The 15,768-nt window shown below is 41.8% G+C and overlaps 2 protein-coding genes across 24 annotated transcripts in view; one reads left to right on the top strand and one right to left on the bottom strand.

The window, feature by feature from the left end:
- Positions 1-15,768, bottom strand: part of LOC308184831 (bis(5'-nucleosyl)-tetraphosphatase [asymmetrical]-like) — a 118,966-nt gene that overhangs the window by 47,595 nt on the left and 55,603 nt on the right. The window lies entirely within an intron of this gene.
- The window catches only part of LOC308184754 (vasculin-like), an 80,300-nt gene that overhangs the window by 20,935 nt on the left and 43,597 nt on the right, over positions 1-15,768 (top strand). For 14 of the 23 annotated variants that reach the window (XM_080572207.1, XM_080572205.1, XM_080572209.1 and 11 more), the window contains 4 exons: positions 4,999-5,124; positions 11,328-11,451; positions 11,930-12,153; positions 13,355-13,421. In XM_080572207.1, coding sequence (XP_080428333.1) covers positions 5,062-5,124; positions 11,328-11,451; positions 11,930-12,153; positions 13,355-13,421 — 478 coding nt within the window. In that variant the 5' untranslated portion in view covers positions 4,999-5,061. Of the gene's footprint in view, positions 1-4; positions 116-4,998; positions 5,125-11,327; positions 11,452-11,929; positions 12,154-13,354; positions 13,422-15,768 lie in introns of those variants that run through there. The other 9 variants (XM_080572211.1, XM_080572208.1, XM_080572212.1 and 6 more) reach the window with 3 other exon arrangements.

Raw genomic sequence — 15,768 nt, 5'->3', positions numbered from 1 at the left:
AGAGGATAGCAATATTTCAGTGTCTTTTTCTTGCCTTTTTAGAATTTTACAGCTCTGTTTCAGTGATGGACAACCTAAGCCAAGTTAGCTTTCAGGATACTTTTACTAAAGGCAGGTATGTTTTGAGTTTGTGCTTCTAAGGAACGATGAGTTCACTGTGACAAATTTTGGGCTTAATTTTTTGTTACCAAGAGAGCTTCTGAAAGCAGTAGAATCACCGTATTCAGATCTATGGAGCTTACCTCAATACGTTTCTGATAGTCGTTTTTTAATGTTGGGTGTACAACAACTGTTTTATCATGGAATCATAGAATGGTTTAGGTTGGAAGGGACCTTAAAGATCATATAGTTTCACCCCCCCCCCCCCCCCCCCCCCCCCCCAGATGGGCAGGGACGCCTTCTACCACCTTCCACGAGACCAGGTTGCTCAAAGCCCCATCTAACCTGGCCTTGAACACTTCTAGGGATGGGGCATCCACAACTTCTCTGGGCAACCTGTTCCAGTGCCTCACCACCCTCTGAGTGAAGAATTTCTTCCTAATATCTAATCTAAATCTACCCTCTTAGTTTAAAGCCATTACTCCTTGTCCTATCGCTACGTTCCCTGACAAAGAGTCCCTCCCCAGCTTTCCTGTAGGCCCCCTTTAGGTACTGGAAGGCTGCAATGAGATCTTCCTGGAGCTTTCTCTTCTCCAGGCTGAACCACCCCAACTCTCTCAGCCTGTCTTTCTAGGAGAGGTGCTCTCTGGTCATCATTTATCAATGTTAATGAACAGTGGTTGATCTGATGTATGGTGTGTATATAAGAGAAGGCTTGCTAGGAGACGAGTTCTTCATGGTCTGTCATTATAACTAAATCACTCTTGTTAATGCTTGTATGGGTGCATACTACTTATTTTCATTCTATTCAAATACCTAAGGTGTGAATTTTTAGTTAAATGTGGGACAGTCCTGTATTTCTCAAAGGCGGAAATGTTCTTCTAAATGTTCTTCTAAATGTTCTTCTAAAATGAATTGCTTATCGGTGCTACTTATTTGCCTTAGGCTCATGAGTCTTTGCAAAGGTAACTGTTTGATGTCAAGCTGGAAGGATATATCAAGTGAACTAAATAGGTCTCTTCAGTATTTTTATTAACATCTGCAATAATGAAATAGAGCATACTTATTAAATATGTAGGTAGTACAAATCTGAATAGAGGTTGCAGTTGCTTTGGGGGATACAGAATGCAGAAATGTCTCTGACTGCTGGGGATAGATGAAGTAATGGACTTGAATAGCAGGGGAAAAAACAAAAATTGTCAGATCTTGTAGAAGAAATCTTTGAAACGATGTAAGAGCAATTCAGTGCTGGAACGTGTTGCAGAAGAAAGTGGTAGTCTAACTTGTTGGTGTAACTTAATTTGAACTCAACCAAAAATCAAACTGATGTTTGGCAACCAAACTGATTGTAAATGGTTTAGGCATAGCAAATCTTGCCTGAGGTGACAGTAGTCTTGCTGGCCTTCCGTTCTCACTTTGTGATCTGTTTTCAGTTTGCCAAAAATAACTTCCTGGGGATGAAGAGTACTCTAGTGTTGATACTTGTAATGAAGCAGAGCTCGTACTTGTAATGGAAACGTTTTCTGTATTAAAATACATTCTAAGGCAAGCTTGTTGGCAACATCGGAAAGGTAGCAACTAGGAATATTTATGGAGCCTGGTAAAACATGGGGTTGGTAACTTAAAGCTGGATAGGCTGTATATTCTAAAATGTGGTTTAAAGAAAAGCTAACCGATCAGGTGGATGATTAGTTGCGTGGCACTAGCCACGCTCAGGGTTTTGGGTTCTACAATCTCAGGTGCACTTTTGACCAGCCATGTTGGCACTGGATGGTGCGCACTTGACCAGGTGGTGCAAGAGCATTCTGCGTAGCAAGTTGGCAGGATTTATTATCAGAGCTTTGAACTAGATTTAGCGGAGGAAGGAATGTACCTCTGACAGAAAAGAACTAGGGACTGCTGAAACTTTAGGAAGCAACAGGGGAAATAGTTGTGAATTGTCACAAAGGAAGGAGGAATTGTCACAAATAGGAGGGCTCCTATAAAAAGGTGATGCGGTTGATAGCCCAGCTGAAGTGCCTCTACGCCAATGCGTGCAGCATGGGAAACAGGAGGAGTTGGAAACCATAGTGCAATTAGAGAACTATGGCCTAATTACCACAGAAATGTGGTGAGATGAATCACACAGCTGGAACACTGGAATTGAGGGCTGCAAGCTTTACAGAAGAGAGACAGGGAAGGAGGGGAGGGGGTGTGGCCCTCTGCTAAGAAATGGATAGATTGCAAAGAGCTGCTTCTGAGAAACAGTCACAGACAGGTTGAGAGCTTATGGGTAAAAGTTAAGGAGCAGACCAATAAAGGACACCTTGTGGTTGGGGTCTACTACAAGCTGCCTTGTCAAGGGGAGTCTGTTGATGAGGCCTTCCTACTTCAGCTACAAGAAGCATTGTGCTTGCAGGCTCTCATCCTGATGGGGGATTTCAAATGCCTGAATGTCTGCTGGGAAAGCCACACAGCAGGCTGTAAGCAATCCAGGAGACTCTTGGAGTGCATCACAGATAACTTCCTGGTCCAGGTATTAGACAAACCAACCAGAGGAGAAGCGTTACTGGACCTGGCGCTCACCAATGCGGAAGAGCTCATTAACGAGGTTGAGACTGGAGGCAGTCTGGGCTGCAGTGACCATGCCCTGGTTGAGTTTGTGATCTCGAGGAATATGGGCTTGGCAAAGAGCAAAGTCAGGACCCTGAACTTCCAAAGAGCAAATTTCAAGCTATTTAAAGACCTGGTGGATGAGATACCCTGGAACACTGTCCTTAGCTCTGTTCAGCTCCTTTGTCCCTGGCAACTCTTTAAGGATGTTTTCCTTAGAGTGCAAGAACTCTCCATCCCCCTGTGTAAGACAGAAAGCAAGCAGGGAGGGCAGGAAACTGGGATGGCTGTGCAAGGACCTGCTGGTCAAACTGAGGTGCAAGAAGGAAATGCACAGGCAGTGGAAGCAGGGGCATGTGGCATGGGAAGAGTACAGGGATGCTGCCTAGACGTGCAGGGATGGGATCAGGAAAGCTAAAATGAAAGAAAAAACAAGCAAACAAACAAAAAAACAGCTTTAGTATGACCTCATGGCAAAAAAAAGAAGCAGCAACTTGACTAAGTAGTGCAGTTTAATACTTACAAATTTGTTAAACTTCTTTTTAGTTGTTGAAATTTCTCTTGCTGGAAGTCTGCAGTAGCCCACTTCAGGCCAAAATGCAATGATAATTATCAGTTATCTAGTTCAGATTCCACAGTGCTTGTTAAAACTTATCAAATTACAGCAGTTTTAGATTGGAGTGACCCACATCTGTGTTCACTAACAGATCTGCACTCTGTTGTGCATAGACATGGAATACATGTTTATTTGCTTTTCCCTATAACATGCACTTGGATGTTAAGTGTGTTTTCACTACCTGAATTTCTAATAATGTGTACATCATACTTAAATATTTTTGAGTCTGTGGTGGTTTTACCGTGCTAGGCAGCTGAACACCACAACCGCTCTCTTCCTCCCCCTCCTTAGATGAGGAGGGGAAGAAGTAAAGGAAAGAACAACTCACGGGTTGAGATAAGGATGATTTAATTAAAGGAAAAACAAATAATTATTAAGGAAAGATTATTATTAATTAAACAATTTAACTAAATTAACAATTTAACTAAAGGGGAAAAAAAGGAAAGGGGAAGAGGGAGGGGGAAAGGGAAAACTAAACAAAACAAGTAAAGGCTATGTGGAAGTGCAGAGGAAAGAAATTACTCTCTACTTCCCACAAATGAGCGATGCTTGACCACGTCCTTGAAGCAGGGCCTCAACGCACGTAGCCGGTGTTCGGGAGGAGGACGGATGTTTTCACAACGAGAGCCCACCCCTCCCCTCTTCCTCCTTTTTCCACCTTTTATTGCTGAGTGTGACATCATATGGTATGGAATATCCCTTTGGTTGGTTTAGGTCAGCTGCCCTGGTGATGTTTCTTTTCTCACATCTTTGCCCACCCCTAGGGGGGTTAGAGAGAGTCCTGATGCTGTGCCAGCACTGCTCAGCAGGAAACACAGCACTGGTGTGATACCACTGCTGTTTTAGCTACGAGTGCAGAGCACAGCACTGTATGGGCTGCTGCAGGGAAAGTTAACATCCCAGCCCGACCCAGTACAGAGTCATTGATAATTTTGCTGTATCTAGCCGTAGAGCATGATTCAGATACCCTTATAATTCAGGTAGTGTTTCATCCATTTCTTTCCTTTCAGTGCTATAGTTCAGCTTTAAGCAATAGTTTATATTACCTTGCATTCTCTTGTTTGCTGAGAAATGTTTCTCTGCCTGTGGGGAGAACAAGGGGTAGAAAAAGTACTCTCGGGTTTTGCCTTAAGCCATTACCTTCTCTTGCCCATTTTCAAACTAGTGAATTTTACTGGATTTTGGCAGTATTTCTGGATATTCAGGCTCTGTTTCTATTCAATCTAGAGGAAAATACGGGGTTCTTGGCATCTAGTTTTCTCATGAAGAATCTTAATGTGGCCTCTGAGATTAACTTTCAGGGGCTAATTTGGGAAACCAGCTTCTTCTAAGAAGCTAGTGAAATAGCTTCTATAATCCATTCTAGACAGTATCAGAAAATATTTCAAGGAGATAATTTTGCCACAGCTTTCTGATCAGACCTCACGCAAGGTGCTTCATCCAGTTTGTAAGAGGAAATAAAGGAATGAATGTTAGTTCTAATTTTATGATCTTTGTGAAATATTTGATTAGTGTGACACTTTGGTAATAAAAGGACAAATGTGACGCTGTAATGAGATAAGGCTAGCTAGATTACAAATCATATCTGTTTGAGACAACAATACCAGACAACAGAAGGGAGGTAGTGATTATACCACAAGTATAATGTTCTTGAAATGAGTACTTTTTAGATGTTTATCTTGTTTTTCCAGTTACAGGGACTTGCCATGAGGTGCTGAAGCCTTGTCTCATTGATTCAGAGAGACTGGACCTAAATGGCGCAACATGACTTTGCTCCAGCCTGGCTTAATTTTCCTACTCCACCATCATCAACAAAGGTATGTTTTTGCTGTTCTGATCAGGCAGCTTCAATATTACAGAAGTCTAAATGTCATAACGTCAATCATAATAAAAATAATAATAAAACATAATAAATATGGGAAGGGTGATAACGGATGATATATATCAAGTCTTGCTGTCATGATTTAAATACTTGAACCTTGGTTCTCAAGCTCATATCTCTAGTAGGGGGTTTCTGCTTGAGCACCTGAGTTCAAGGAAAGAAGAATGTGGACACATTTCCAGAGCTGCTGTTAGATTAAAATTTCCTTCATCAGTAGCTTAAAATGAATTATTGTATTGCTGGAAAAACTGAGAGGCATGTGCTTGATGTTCTTGCTTCTGATTTTGCTTTGTCCTATATGTTTTAGAGAACGTTTTTTCTTATTCCATCATCAAAGTGATTAAAAAAAATGCTTTTGAAAATAGACCTTCTGAAATGTCTCATCAGTTACTGGGGGTAGTGTGTGGTGCTTTCAAATAGTTGTGCACCCTCACTGTTGGCTGTTCCATCTAGACTACAATTACTTCATTTATGAAATGGAAAAGTTAGCTTGAGAACAAGAAATAGCGGTCCCTAGAATACTTGGAAAACAAGGAAAGTCTTGAAAGTCTTGAATATGTTTCTTGTATAAATGTGTGTTTTGTTTTGTTTTGTTTTTTTATCCTGGCATATCCTTCTACTCTTTCCTAATTTGTGTGACTGCAGAAGCAGAGGCAGCACTGGATATTTCAGACTCCTATTATCTGTTTTATTTTTCTATTTGTAGACCTGCCTTCTTTCCTTCTTTGTTCTAATCTTTTTGAATGCAATATCTGTATCTACAGCTATGAGAGTGGTATTGCCTTGCTTTAATGTATTTAAGTTTCTTGCTGTCTTCATGTCCATGGAAAATATTTAGCCTTTATAAACTTTGGAAATGAGCTTGTGCTATTGTTCAATGCATAGTCAGCAGTCAGTATTAGTTGACTCCACTGCTTTACTTATGTATCTACACACACATGCATGCATGCACTTTTTTATTCAGGTCATTGAATGTTTTTATTGCTCTATTTATCTTCTATGCTGAACTAGCTAGCTTGTTTATTGTAGTCTATCAGCAACTGTCAGTTGCTATTACGGGAATGTTAGGCTCATCTGTTCCTGAGAGCTGTATATTTTTGATCTGCTTGATTTCTGAGAGATTCAACTCCTTGATCTGCCTTTTCCAATTTAATACACTTTCAATAGGAAAAGTAATTAGAGCTTAATTTAATATAGTGTCCCAATTATAAAACAATTTTTCTCCATGTGTTTCATGAATCTGCTGGAAGGGACTTACCTGCATACTTAAAATGCCAGTACAGCATGATAAAAGTAAGTTCCAGCATTGCCCAAGTACTATTCAAATATATCTGAGGTGTGAGGTTTTTTGTTGCCTCCTTCCTGAATTGTGCAAAGCTTCATTGCAAACATCTGTCTTCCATGAATCTTTACCTGAAGGAGTTTAGATAAACTTTCATTTCTTCCAAAAGCTTTGTAGTTGTATGCTTTCTCCGTTATAGTCCTTGTGCTTCGTTGTCTGTATTGCAGCTTATTTCCTTGCGTTACCTCTTCCTTTAGCGATGAGCATTTTGCAATACACAGCCCGTTTGGATATTAAGCGCTTAGTCTTTTTGGTCCTACCCATGTGTAGTAATTCCTAATTTACATCATAAGGCTTGTTCTGTCATTCCTTCACGAGAAAGATCTCAAATGTTGTGGCCCCCTGCGTGCCCCCCCCCCCCAACACTTCCTAGAATAGGTGTTTGTTTCTGCTTCCCATATCTGAACAAGGCAGCTGAAGAAAAGAGCAGATAAGAGGGATGGAGATGAAGAAAGAAGGGAAGGCATCTCATGTTTCATGCAGAATGGGGCTGGGATGAAGCTGTGGTATCAACAACATCTGGATTGGAAAAGGAGAAACTGAACTCTGACCTGTTTCCCTGAAGAGGCACTTTTATTAACTGTATCTTCAGGAGTTTGGTTCCCTCTCAGTGCTGCGTAGCTGAGGCTTTCCCTCATGTAGGTAAAGGTTAGTATTAGAAAAACCTGATACAAGGAATCTGGGAATGTGAATGAACTCTCATAATGTGACTGAAATGAATTACATCTTGATTAAAATCCAATTCACCTATTGCTCCTGGTTTCCTTTTAAGGTTAAGCTTTTGATATATAAGTGATAGGGAGGTGATATAAAGCTGGGTAGCCACTGCTGAGCAGCTTTAGTTCAGGTCTGGAACTATGTTGTGGTTTAACCCAGCAGGCAGTTAAGTACCACACACAGCTGTTTCCCCCCCAGTGGGATGGGGGAGAGAATCAGGAAGAAAAAGTAAAAGTTCATGGGTTGAGATACAGTTTAATAGGACAGGAAAGGAAGAGAGAACTGAAGTTCAACAAGGCCAAGTGCCGGGTCCTGCACCTGGGGCACAACAACCCCAATCAGTGCTACAGGCTGGGAGATGAGTGGCTGGAAAAGCTGCCTGGCAGAGAAGGACCTGGGAGTATTGGTGGATAGTCGGCTGAATATGAGCCAGCAGTGTGCTCAGGTGGCCAAGAAGGCCAACAGCATCCTGGCTTGCATAAGAAACAGTGTGGCCAGCAGGACTAGGGAAGTGATTGTGCCCCTGTACTCGGCTCTGGTGAGGCCGCACCTCGAGTACTGTGTTCAGTTTTGGGCCCCTCACTACAAGAAGGACATGGAGGCGCTCGAGCGAGTCCAGAGAAGGGCAATGAAGCTGGTGAGGGGTCTGGAGAACAAGTCTTATGAGGAGCGGCTGAGGGAGATGGGGTTGTTTAGCTTGGAGAAGAGGAGGCTCAGGGGCGACCTTATCGCACTCTATAGGTACCTTAAAGGAGGCTGTAGCGAGGTGGGGGTTGGTCTATTCTCCCACGTGCCCGGTGACAGGACGAGGGGAATGGGCTAAAGTTGCGCCAGGGGAGGTTTAGGTTGGATATTAGGAAAAACTTCTTTACTGAAAGGGCTGTTAGGCATTGGAACGGGCTACCCAGGGAAGTGGTTGAGTCGCCATCCCTGGAGGTCTTTAAAAGACGTTTAGATGTAGAGCTTAGTGCTATGGTTTAGTGGAGGACTTGTTAGTGTTAGGTCAGAGGTTGGACTAGGTGATCTTAGTGGTCTCTTCCAACCTAAATGATTCTGTGAAATATTGTTAATTGAATGTACAAAGCAAGTGATGCACAATGCAATTGCTCACCACCCGTTCAACCACCAGCCCATCCCTGAGCAGCGGTCACCCCACCCCAGCCAACTCCCCCGTATTAATTGTTCAGCATGATATCCTATGGTAAAGACCATCCTTCTGGGCAGTTTGGGTCAGCTGTCCTGGTTCTGTCCCCTCACAGCTCCTGCTGCACCCCCAGTCTCCTCGCTGGCAGGGCAGTATGAGAATCTGAAAAGTCCTTGGCTTAGTGTAAGCACTGCTCTGTAACAACTAAAACATCAGCATTATTTTTCTCCTAAATCCAAAACAGAGCCCCATACCAGCTACTAGGAGGAAAATTAACTCTATCCTAGCCAAAACCAGCACAAACTAATATTTGCTTCAATACAGTACTCTAGTTGAGCAGATGTGAATAGCTGAGCCATCTTTGGATATGGACAAAACTTTTTTGGGAAGGATTTTTATAAATTGTACATGGGCAATACAGACTGTTAAACTCAATAGTTTTTGCAAGGTTACTGTTAATTCATGTTAAGCGATAAGATTTCAGAAATCTCTTTTGCTTTGTTTCTTGGCTGGCTGAAACAAATCAGATAATTTCTCAACTTCTAGAAATTGCCAATAGATTTCCTGTGGATTATAAAGCTTACTGTTGTCTTTGCAACAAGAGGCTTGACTGATACCTCCATCATGTGGGGAAAATGCAAATGGGATGATCTTTGCATATCACTTAGCAAGTTTAGATGCTTTATATTGAGTACAACTCAAAACACTAGATGTGAAATGCTGACAGTTATACTTTGCGAAAGTGTGATTGTTCTTCAAGGTTATACCAAAAATGAAATTCTAAAGGCAGTATTATTCGGTTGTCGTGTGTAAATGAACAGGTGAAGCAATCTTCTAAAACTCAATTTATAATCAGCAAATCTGGACCTTTCTTAATTTTTTAGTGGCTTATTCAAAGCTTGTTTATAAGGAATTAATATTGAGGTTCCTTATCATAATTTAACTACTTAAATCTTAAGTTTCTTATGGTTTTCTCTTTTTTTTTTCCTCTCTCTAGGTTTGCAAGGAAATAATTCATTTCCCAGATCTCAGATTGAGAGGGAAATCCGTTTTCATGTGACTTATGTACAGTTTGGAAATGCATGCTTTGTATTTTGAACATATCTAGTGCTTTTGTGAGTTTGAATTTTAAGCACTGGATTTTTGAACAGCACTTGAGCATGACAGGTCTTTATCTCAACCCATGAGTTTTTACCTTCCCCCCTCCCCCCCCCCTCATGATTCTCTCCCCCATCCCACAGGTGGGATGTCTGCCGGGTTAAACCACAATACAGTGGTATTACAGTAAGTAGCCCAGATTAATGAAGAATGAATCTTGATGGAACCAGAGAAGTGCAGTGGTGATGTTACCAGAACTGGCTTTAGCATGCAACAATCCAAAACTACATAGCATCTCTACTGTCCAGAAGGACCATTATGATGGAGGGAGCCTAAAATCAATCCCACTGTGGGTCCGTGGGGCGTGTAAGCGAATGGCTGGCTTAAATTGCAACAGAAGGGTAGCCAGAACTCACAAAAGTTTTCTAAGGATTCTTTGGGGGTAGCAGCTCATTACTGAGGTCTAGATTAAGACAGAATGCAAATGTGTTTTTATTTTTTTTTAATTTTTATTTATTTATTTATTTATTTATTTATTTTATCCTAGTCTTGCTGCTATCAGAATAGAGTGTTTTGCCTTTTCTGTCTCAACTCAGAATGTGTAAGAATAGCAACTGGTATATTGTGGATCATGATTTGTTATGTGTTTACAAGTATTATGTGAATAAGCCATTACTGCTGTCTTTTAGGGGGTAGACTGAGGAGTGGGAGGGGGAGGGTTTTTCTCAGGAGTAAGCTTCAGGCAGCAAAATCAATACTTTTGTGTAGTGAAGCTAATACTCCCAAGAACTGCTAAACTTATTTTGCTCACGTAGTACATTTTTCACATAGCTACAAAAGCAAAAATGCCCAGCTATTATGGCACTGGGGAATGTTTGATTTCTTGCACATGTGCAATACAGTGGGCTCAGTGCACAGTAAGTCTGGTGCTGGAGGGAAGGGGAAACTTTTTGCTGTTGTTGGGAGATGTGTGGCACGTAGAACAGTAAGACAGCATTATTTTTGCAGAAAGAAAAGTTATTCTTGAATTTTTAAGGTGTAGTAGCGAAAGAAATGCTATAGTGTTAAAATAGTAAAGGCAGATAGACATAATAGGGAAGACAGCTTCTGTAAGATGTGATACTTTTTGATTTAATCCCCTTAGGTATGAGTTCTAGTGAGGATGTATTTTGATTTGAGTGCTATTCTCAGCATAAGGTTTTAACTTATGCAGTATTTCCTACTGGTATATTAAAGATTTACTTTAAAATGTCTATAATCCCTACTTATAAGCTGATAATTTGAAGTATATTTGTGAATCTATACTTTTGACTGTTTTGTTTGTATTTCATAACTAGTTGTGTTTGCCTTATTAAAATTTAATTACAAGGCTAATATAATAAACTGGGTCTTTTGGGTACTGCTGCATGTGATCAAAGCAACTCCTTGTTTTCTGTGCAATGCATGTGTGGTCTCTGACAACCCAAACTAAGATCCCAGATTTTGAAATATCCTGCCTTCCAAATTATGTTCTCGTGTCCTTTCTTACCTTTTTTTTTCCCCCTCTGCTGCAACACGTAACACTTGTCTTCATTCTGCTGCCAAACCAGAATAAACACTTGACTTTTTTACCCTGTGTCGCAAGCATGGTCCTCAACACTGTTTCGGTGTCCTGGAGTGGAAGATACAGCTTCCACTTCTGCTGGCATGAAAGGTGATGAACATGTGCATACCTGAGAGTTACTGTATTGTCTGCCAAAGTCCTTTTAAAAATGGTTTGAATATACCACGAGTAATGCATGTTACAGTTTTGTTATTAATCAGATATCTCGGGTCTACTACTTTTGCTCCTTTACAGTCATCACTGAACTTTGAGAGACATTCTGAAAACTTTTTGTGGGCAGAGAATCGTTATGAAGTAAATCGCAGAAGACGCAACTCCTCAGATGGGCTTGATTCTAACGTTGGACGACATTATAGAGGTATAATTTAGCTTTCATGGAATGTTTTTACATCATTGATATGTAGCACTCTGGCTAGGAAAAAAATATATGATGATAATAGTTGTCCTATGCTAAATGTTGTGTTCTGTAGTAACATTAGAGGTGATGGAAAGATGGATCATCTGGGAGAGAATGTGATGAGTAAGGGTTAGTCAGAGTAATGCGATTCCAGGTGTATTTCTATCTTAACTCGTTCTAATTCTTAATTTTCTAGCTAATGACATATAAATGAGTAGTCAGGAAAAGGGGTTGAGTAGTCTTAATGTTGGACTACAATCCTCTTTCTCTAGAACTGTTTTATGAGATTCTTCCCTACTGCTTATATGAATAAGTCCACTATGCTATCACATCCCAGAGTATGGGGCTGCTTGCTTGACTCCTCTAACAATTTTGCAAAAGTAGACTGTTCTTCCAAAACTGGTTGTTATTACATTTCTTTAAAACTTAAAAATCTAAGGGCATTTTGGAAGAAAAGAGAAGAATGGTTGGCGTTCACAAGGCAGAAATGGTACAGAAAATATAAACTATCGTGGGGGATACCATGGCGGAGGTTCCCGTGCTCATACCAGCACTTCCCACTGTGGAAAAAGCCAAGGCCTGCATGAAAACAATGTACCTGATAATGAAACTGGGAAAAAGGAAGACAAGGAAGTACCTAAACAGTTTGAGGCTGAGGATTTTGTAAGTTAATTGTAATTATAATAAACAAGATTCTATTGTTTCTGCAAGTTCCATTTTGTCCATTACAAGCTACTTCATGAGATTTCACCAGTTACAGGTTATCGTGTAAGGGATCGCCCTTCCCATAGGTAAGGGGGTGTTAGTCATTTGTCCGCTAACTTGTTTCTCTTTTCATCTCCATTTTTATCACTGTATATTTATTATTGTCAATTAAATGTTTAAGTGAAACTACAGTTGGGTTCCAAGTTGATTTTTTATAGTATTTTTGCCACAGTAAACTGCGGCACGTGTAATTGTGTAGAATTTAATACATACCTCACTGGAAATTTGAAGTACTAACAAAGTTATTCTGCCGCTGGTCCTTTGAGGTTTCATGTTTCAACCTACAATTTTAGGATATAAGAGGAAGGATAAACTTCCTCTTTGAAGAACCATACATCACTTTTTTTTTGGTTTGTTTTTGGCTTTCTTCAGATAGTTTATATAATGGTATTGACTGCTGCTTGAGATCACAGAATCACAGAATTGTAGGGGTTGGAAGGGACCTCGAGAGATCATTGGGTCCAACCCCCCTGCCAAAGCAGGTTCCCTAGAGCAGGTTGCCCAGGTAGGCGTCCAGACGTGTCTTGAATATCTCCAGAGAAGGAGACTCCACAACCTCCCTGGGCAGCCTGTTTCAGTGCTCCGTCACCCTCACTGTGAAGAAGTTCTTTCGCATGTTGGTGCGGAACTTCCTGTGATCCATTTTGTGGCCATTGCCCCTTCTCCTGTCCCCACAAACCACTGAAAAGAGGCTGCCCAAATCCCTTTGTCTCCTACACTTAACGTATTTATAAACATTGATAAAATCCCCTCTCAGTCTTCTGTTCTCAAGGCTGAGCAGACCCAGGTGTCTCAGCCTTTCCTCATAGGGGAGGTGCTCCAGGCCCCATATCATCTTTGTGGCCCTTTGCTGGACTCTTTCCAGGAGATCCCTGTCTTTTTTGTACCGGGGAGCCCAGAGATGTTTTATTGGAGAAGAGAAACAAGTGAGCACTGGTATATTTGGGTTTGCAGAGGGAAGTTTCTAGTCTGTCTCCATTTAAAAGTCTTGGACAGCAGAGGTTATACTTCTGATATTGTTGCGGTTCTTTATTTCATTGGTCTTAGAATTCAAGACTCTTTGAATTTTGTTTTAAATAATGATAAACTTTCCTTTCAGCCGTCTTTGAATCCTGAATATGAGAGGGAACCAAACCAGAATAAGTCTTTAGCTGCAGGTGTGTGGGGTGAGTATTGTTGATGTTCTTAAATATAAAAATATAGTACAGATTTGAAGTAGTTTTATTAGAAGCATAATTTATTTTAGAATATTACAAAGATACAGATGGAAATTGAGGAAATTTCCTCAGTATTATTACAACGTGAGTATCTCTTTGTAAGAGAGGTAATGCTTCTATTTGAATATCAGTCTGGTCTGTAGATACAACCACAGCTAGGGTTCTTGTCCCAGAACAAGTATGCATCTTTTTGTAAAGATGTCAAGAATTTATCTACCAAGAGGAAATGTCACAAAGGTGGGTCACCTAAACTAGTGATGTGATTGCTAGTTGAAGACTTCATGAAAGAATGCTTCTGACTGATTAGAATAGTTAAAGAGCTGGGAGAAAAACCTAGGAGGGCTGGAAAGAGCAGGTTAGGTTGCAAAGACTTAAGGTCTCTTCCTGGAAGCAAATTTCTTGAGCTGATCTGTGTGTTGATGAATTACTTGTAACAAAGCCAACCCTGAGAGTGGGCATTGAACTGAACTGTAGTCTGGGATAACTTTCTCATCTCCACCTGATTTGTACTGTAAAATGATAGCCATATTTTTCTTGAAAGTAGGCTTCTGATACTGAATTGTTCATTAAGAATGTGGCAATAAGGTTTCCCCTGAGCCTTCTCTTCTCCAGACTAAACAACCCCACTTCCCTCAGCTGCTCCTCATAAGACTTATGTTCCAGACCCTTCACTAGCTTCGTAGCCCTTGTCTAGATATGCTCCAGGGCCTCGATGTCCTTCTTGTAGTGAGGGGCCCAAAACTAATCATAGTACTCGAGGTATGGCCTCACCAGAGCAGCGTACAGGGGGCCGATCACTTCCCTGGTCCTGCTGGTTACACTGTTCCTGATACAAGCCAGGATGCCGTTTGGCCTTCTTGGCCACCTGAGCACACTGCCGGCTCATGTTCAGGTGAGCATCAGTCAGCACCCCCAGATCCTTTTCCTCTGCACAGCTTTTGAGTCACTCTGCCCTAAGCCTGTAGTGCTGCATGGGGTTGTTGTGCCCCAAGTGCAGGACCCGGCACTTAGCCATGTTGAACCTCATCCCACTGGCCTCTGCCCATCAACCCAACCTGTCTGGGTCCCTCTGCAGGGCCTTCCTACCCTCCGGCAGATCGACACTTCTCCCCAACTTGGTGCCCTCTGCAAACTTACTGAGGGTGCGCTCCACTCCTTCATCCAAATCACCAATAAAGATATAAAAAAGGATGGGCCCCTACACTGACACCTTGGGAAAACCACTGGTGACCGGTCGCCAGCTGGATTTCACTCCATTCACCACCACTCTCTGGGCCTGGCTGTCCAGCCAGTTTTTAACCCAGCGAAGAGTGCACCTGTCCAAGCCACGGGCTGCCAGGTTCTCCAGGAGACTACTGTGGGAGACCATGTCAAAGGCCTTGCTGAAGTCTAGGTAGACTACATCAACAGCCTTTCCCTCATCCACCAGGCGGGTCACCTTTTCATAGAAGGAGATGAGGTTGATCAGGCAGGACTTGCCTTTTATGAGCCCCTGCTGACCATACCATCTGACGTCATGCTAAGCAATGTATAGGGATGGCTACCTGGGGTGGGGGGGCCGGCTGCTCAGGCATAGGCTGGGCATCGGTCAGCGGGTGGTGAGCAATTGCATTGTGCATCACTTGTTTTGTACACACTATTAGTAGTAATACTATTATCACTATTATTGTTATTATTATATTCCTGTCTTAATAAACTGTCTTTATCTCAACTCACCGGCTTCACTTTCCCGTTTCTCTCCCCCATCCCAGAGAGGGAGGGGGGAGGGTGAGCGAACGGCTGTGTGGTGTTTAGCTGCCGGCCGGGTTAAACCACAACAGTCCTTTTGGCGCCCAACGTGGGGCTCGAAGGGTTGAGATATCGACAGATTTGACCAGAGTGTGTTAAACTAAAATTGGTATAAGTATTAGACCTGCTTAATAGTTGCTAGTCACGATGTGGATTGCCTTAATCTCCAGTCTGCTGTGCCTGTTTTCCAAATTGAGTTTTATAGCGCGTTACTTTCTGTATGTGCTCCCTGTCATGCTGTTTATCCTTTCCGGGCCCTGGTTTAAGATTGTTATGGTACTGTGCGGTGTAACAATGGCTTATGAAATGATGAGATTTCTGGTCACGACTCTATCCTGGTATTTGTACTCAGCACTGTCGTCGACTCTATACTTTGGAAACCATATCTCGGAAACTATTAGCAATTACACCTACTGCCTTTTTTCGTCAGGGAGCCAATCTGTGGAGGGGACAGGGGAAGATATTTTTCCCTACCTGTTCACTCTCCCTTTCTCCTTCACCATCACCC

The sequence above is a fragment of the Anser brachyrhynchus genome (assembly GCF_964034855.1).
Source record: "Anser brachyrhynchus genome assembly, chromosome: W".
Classification (NCBI taxonomy): domain Eukaryota; kingdom Metazoa; phylum Chordata; class Aves; order Anseriformes; family Anatidae; genus Anser; species Anser brachyrhynchus.
This window is presented reverse-complemented; position numbering and strand designations above follow the sequence as displayed.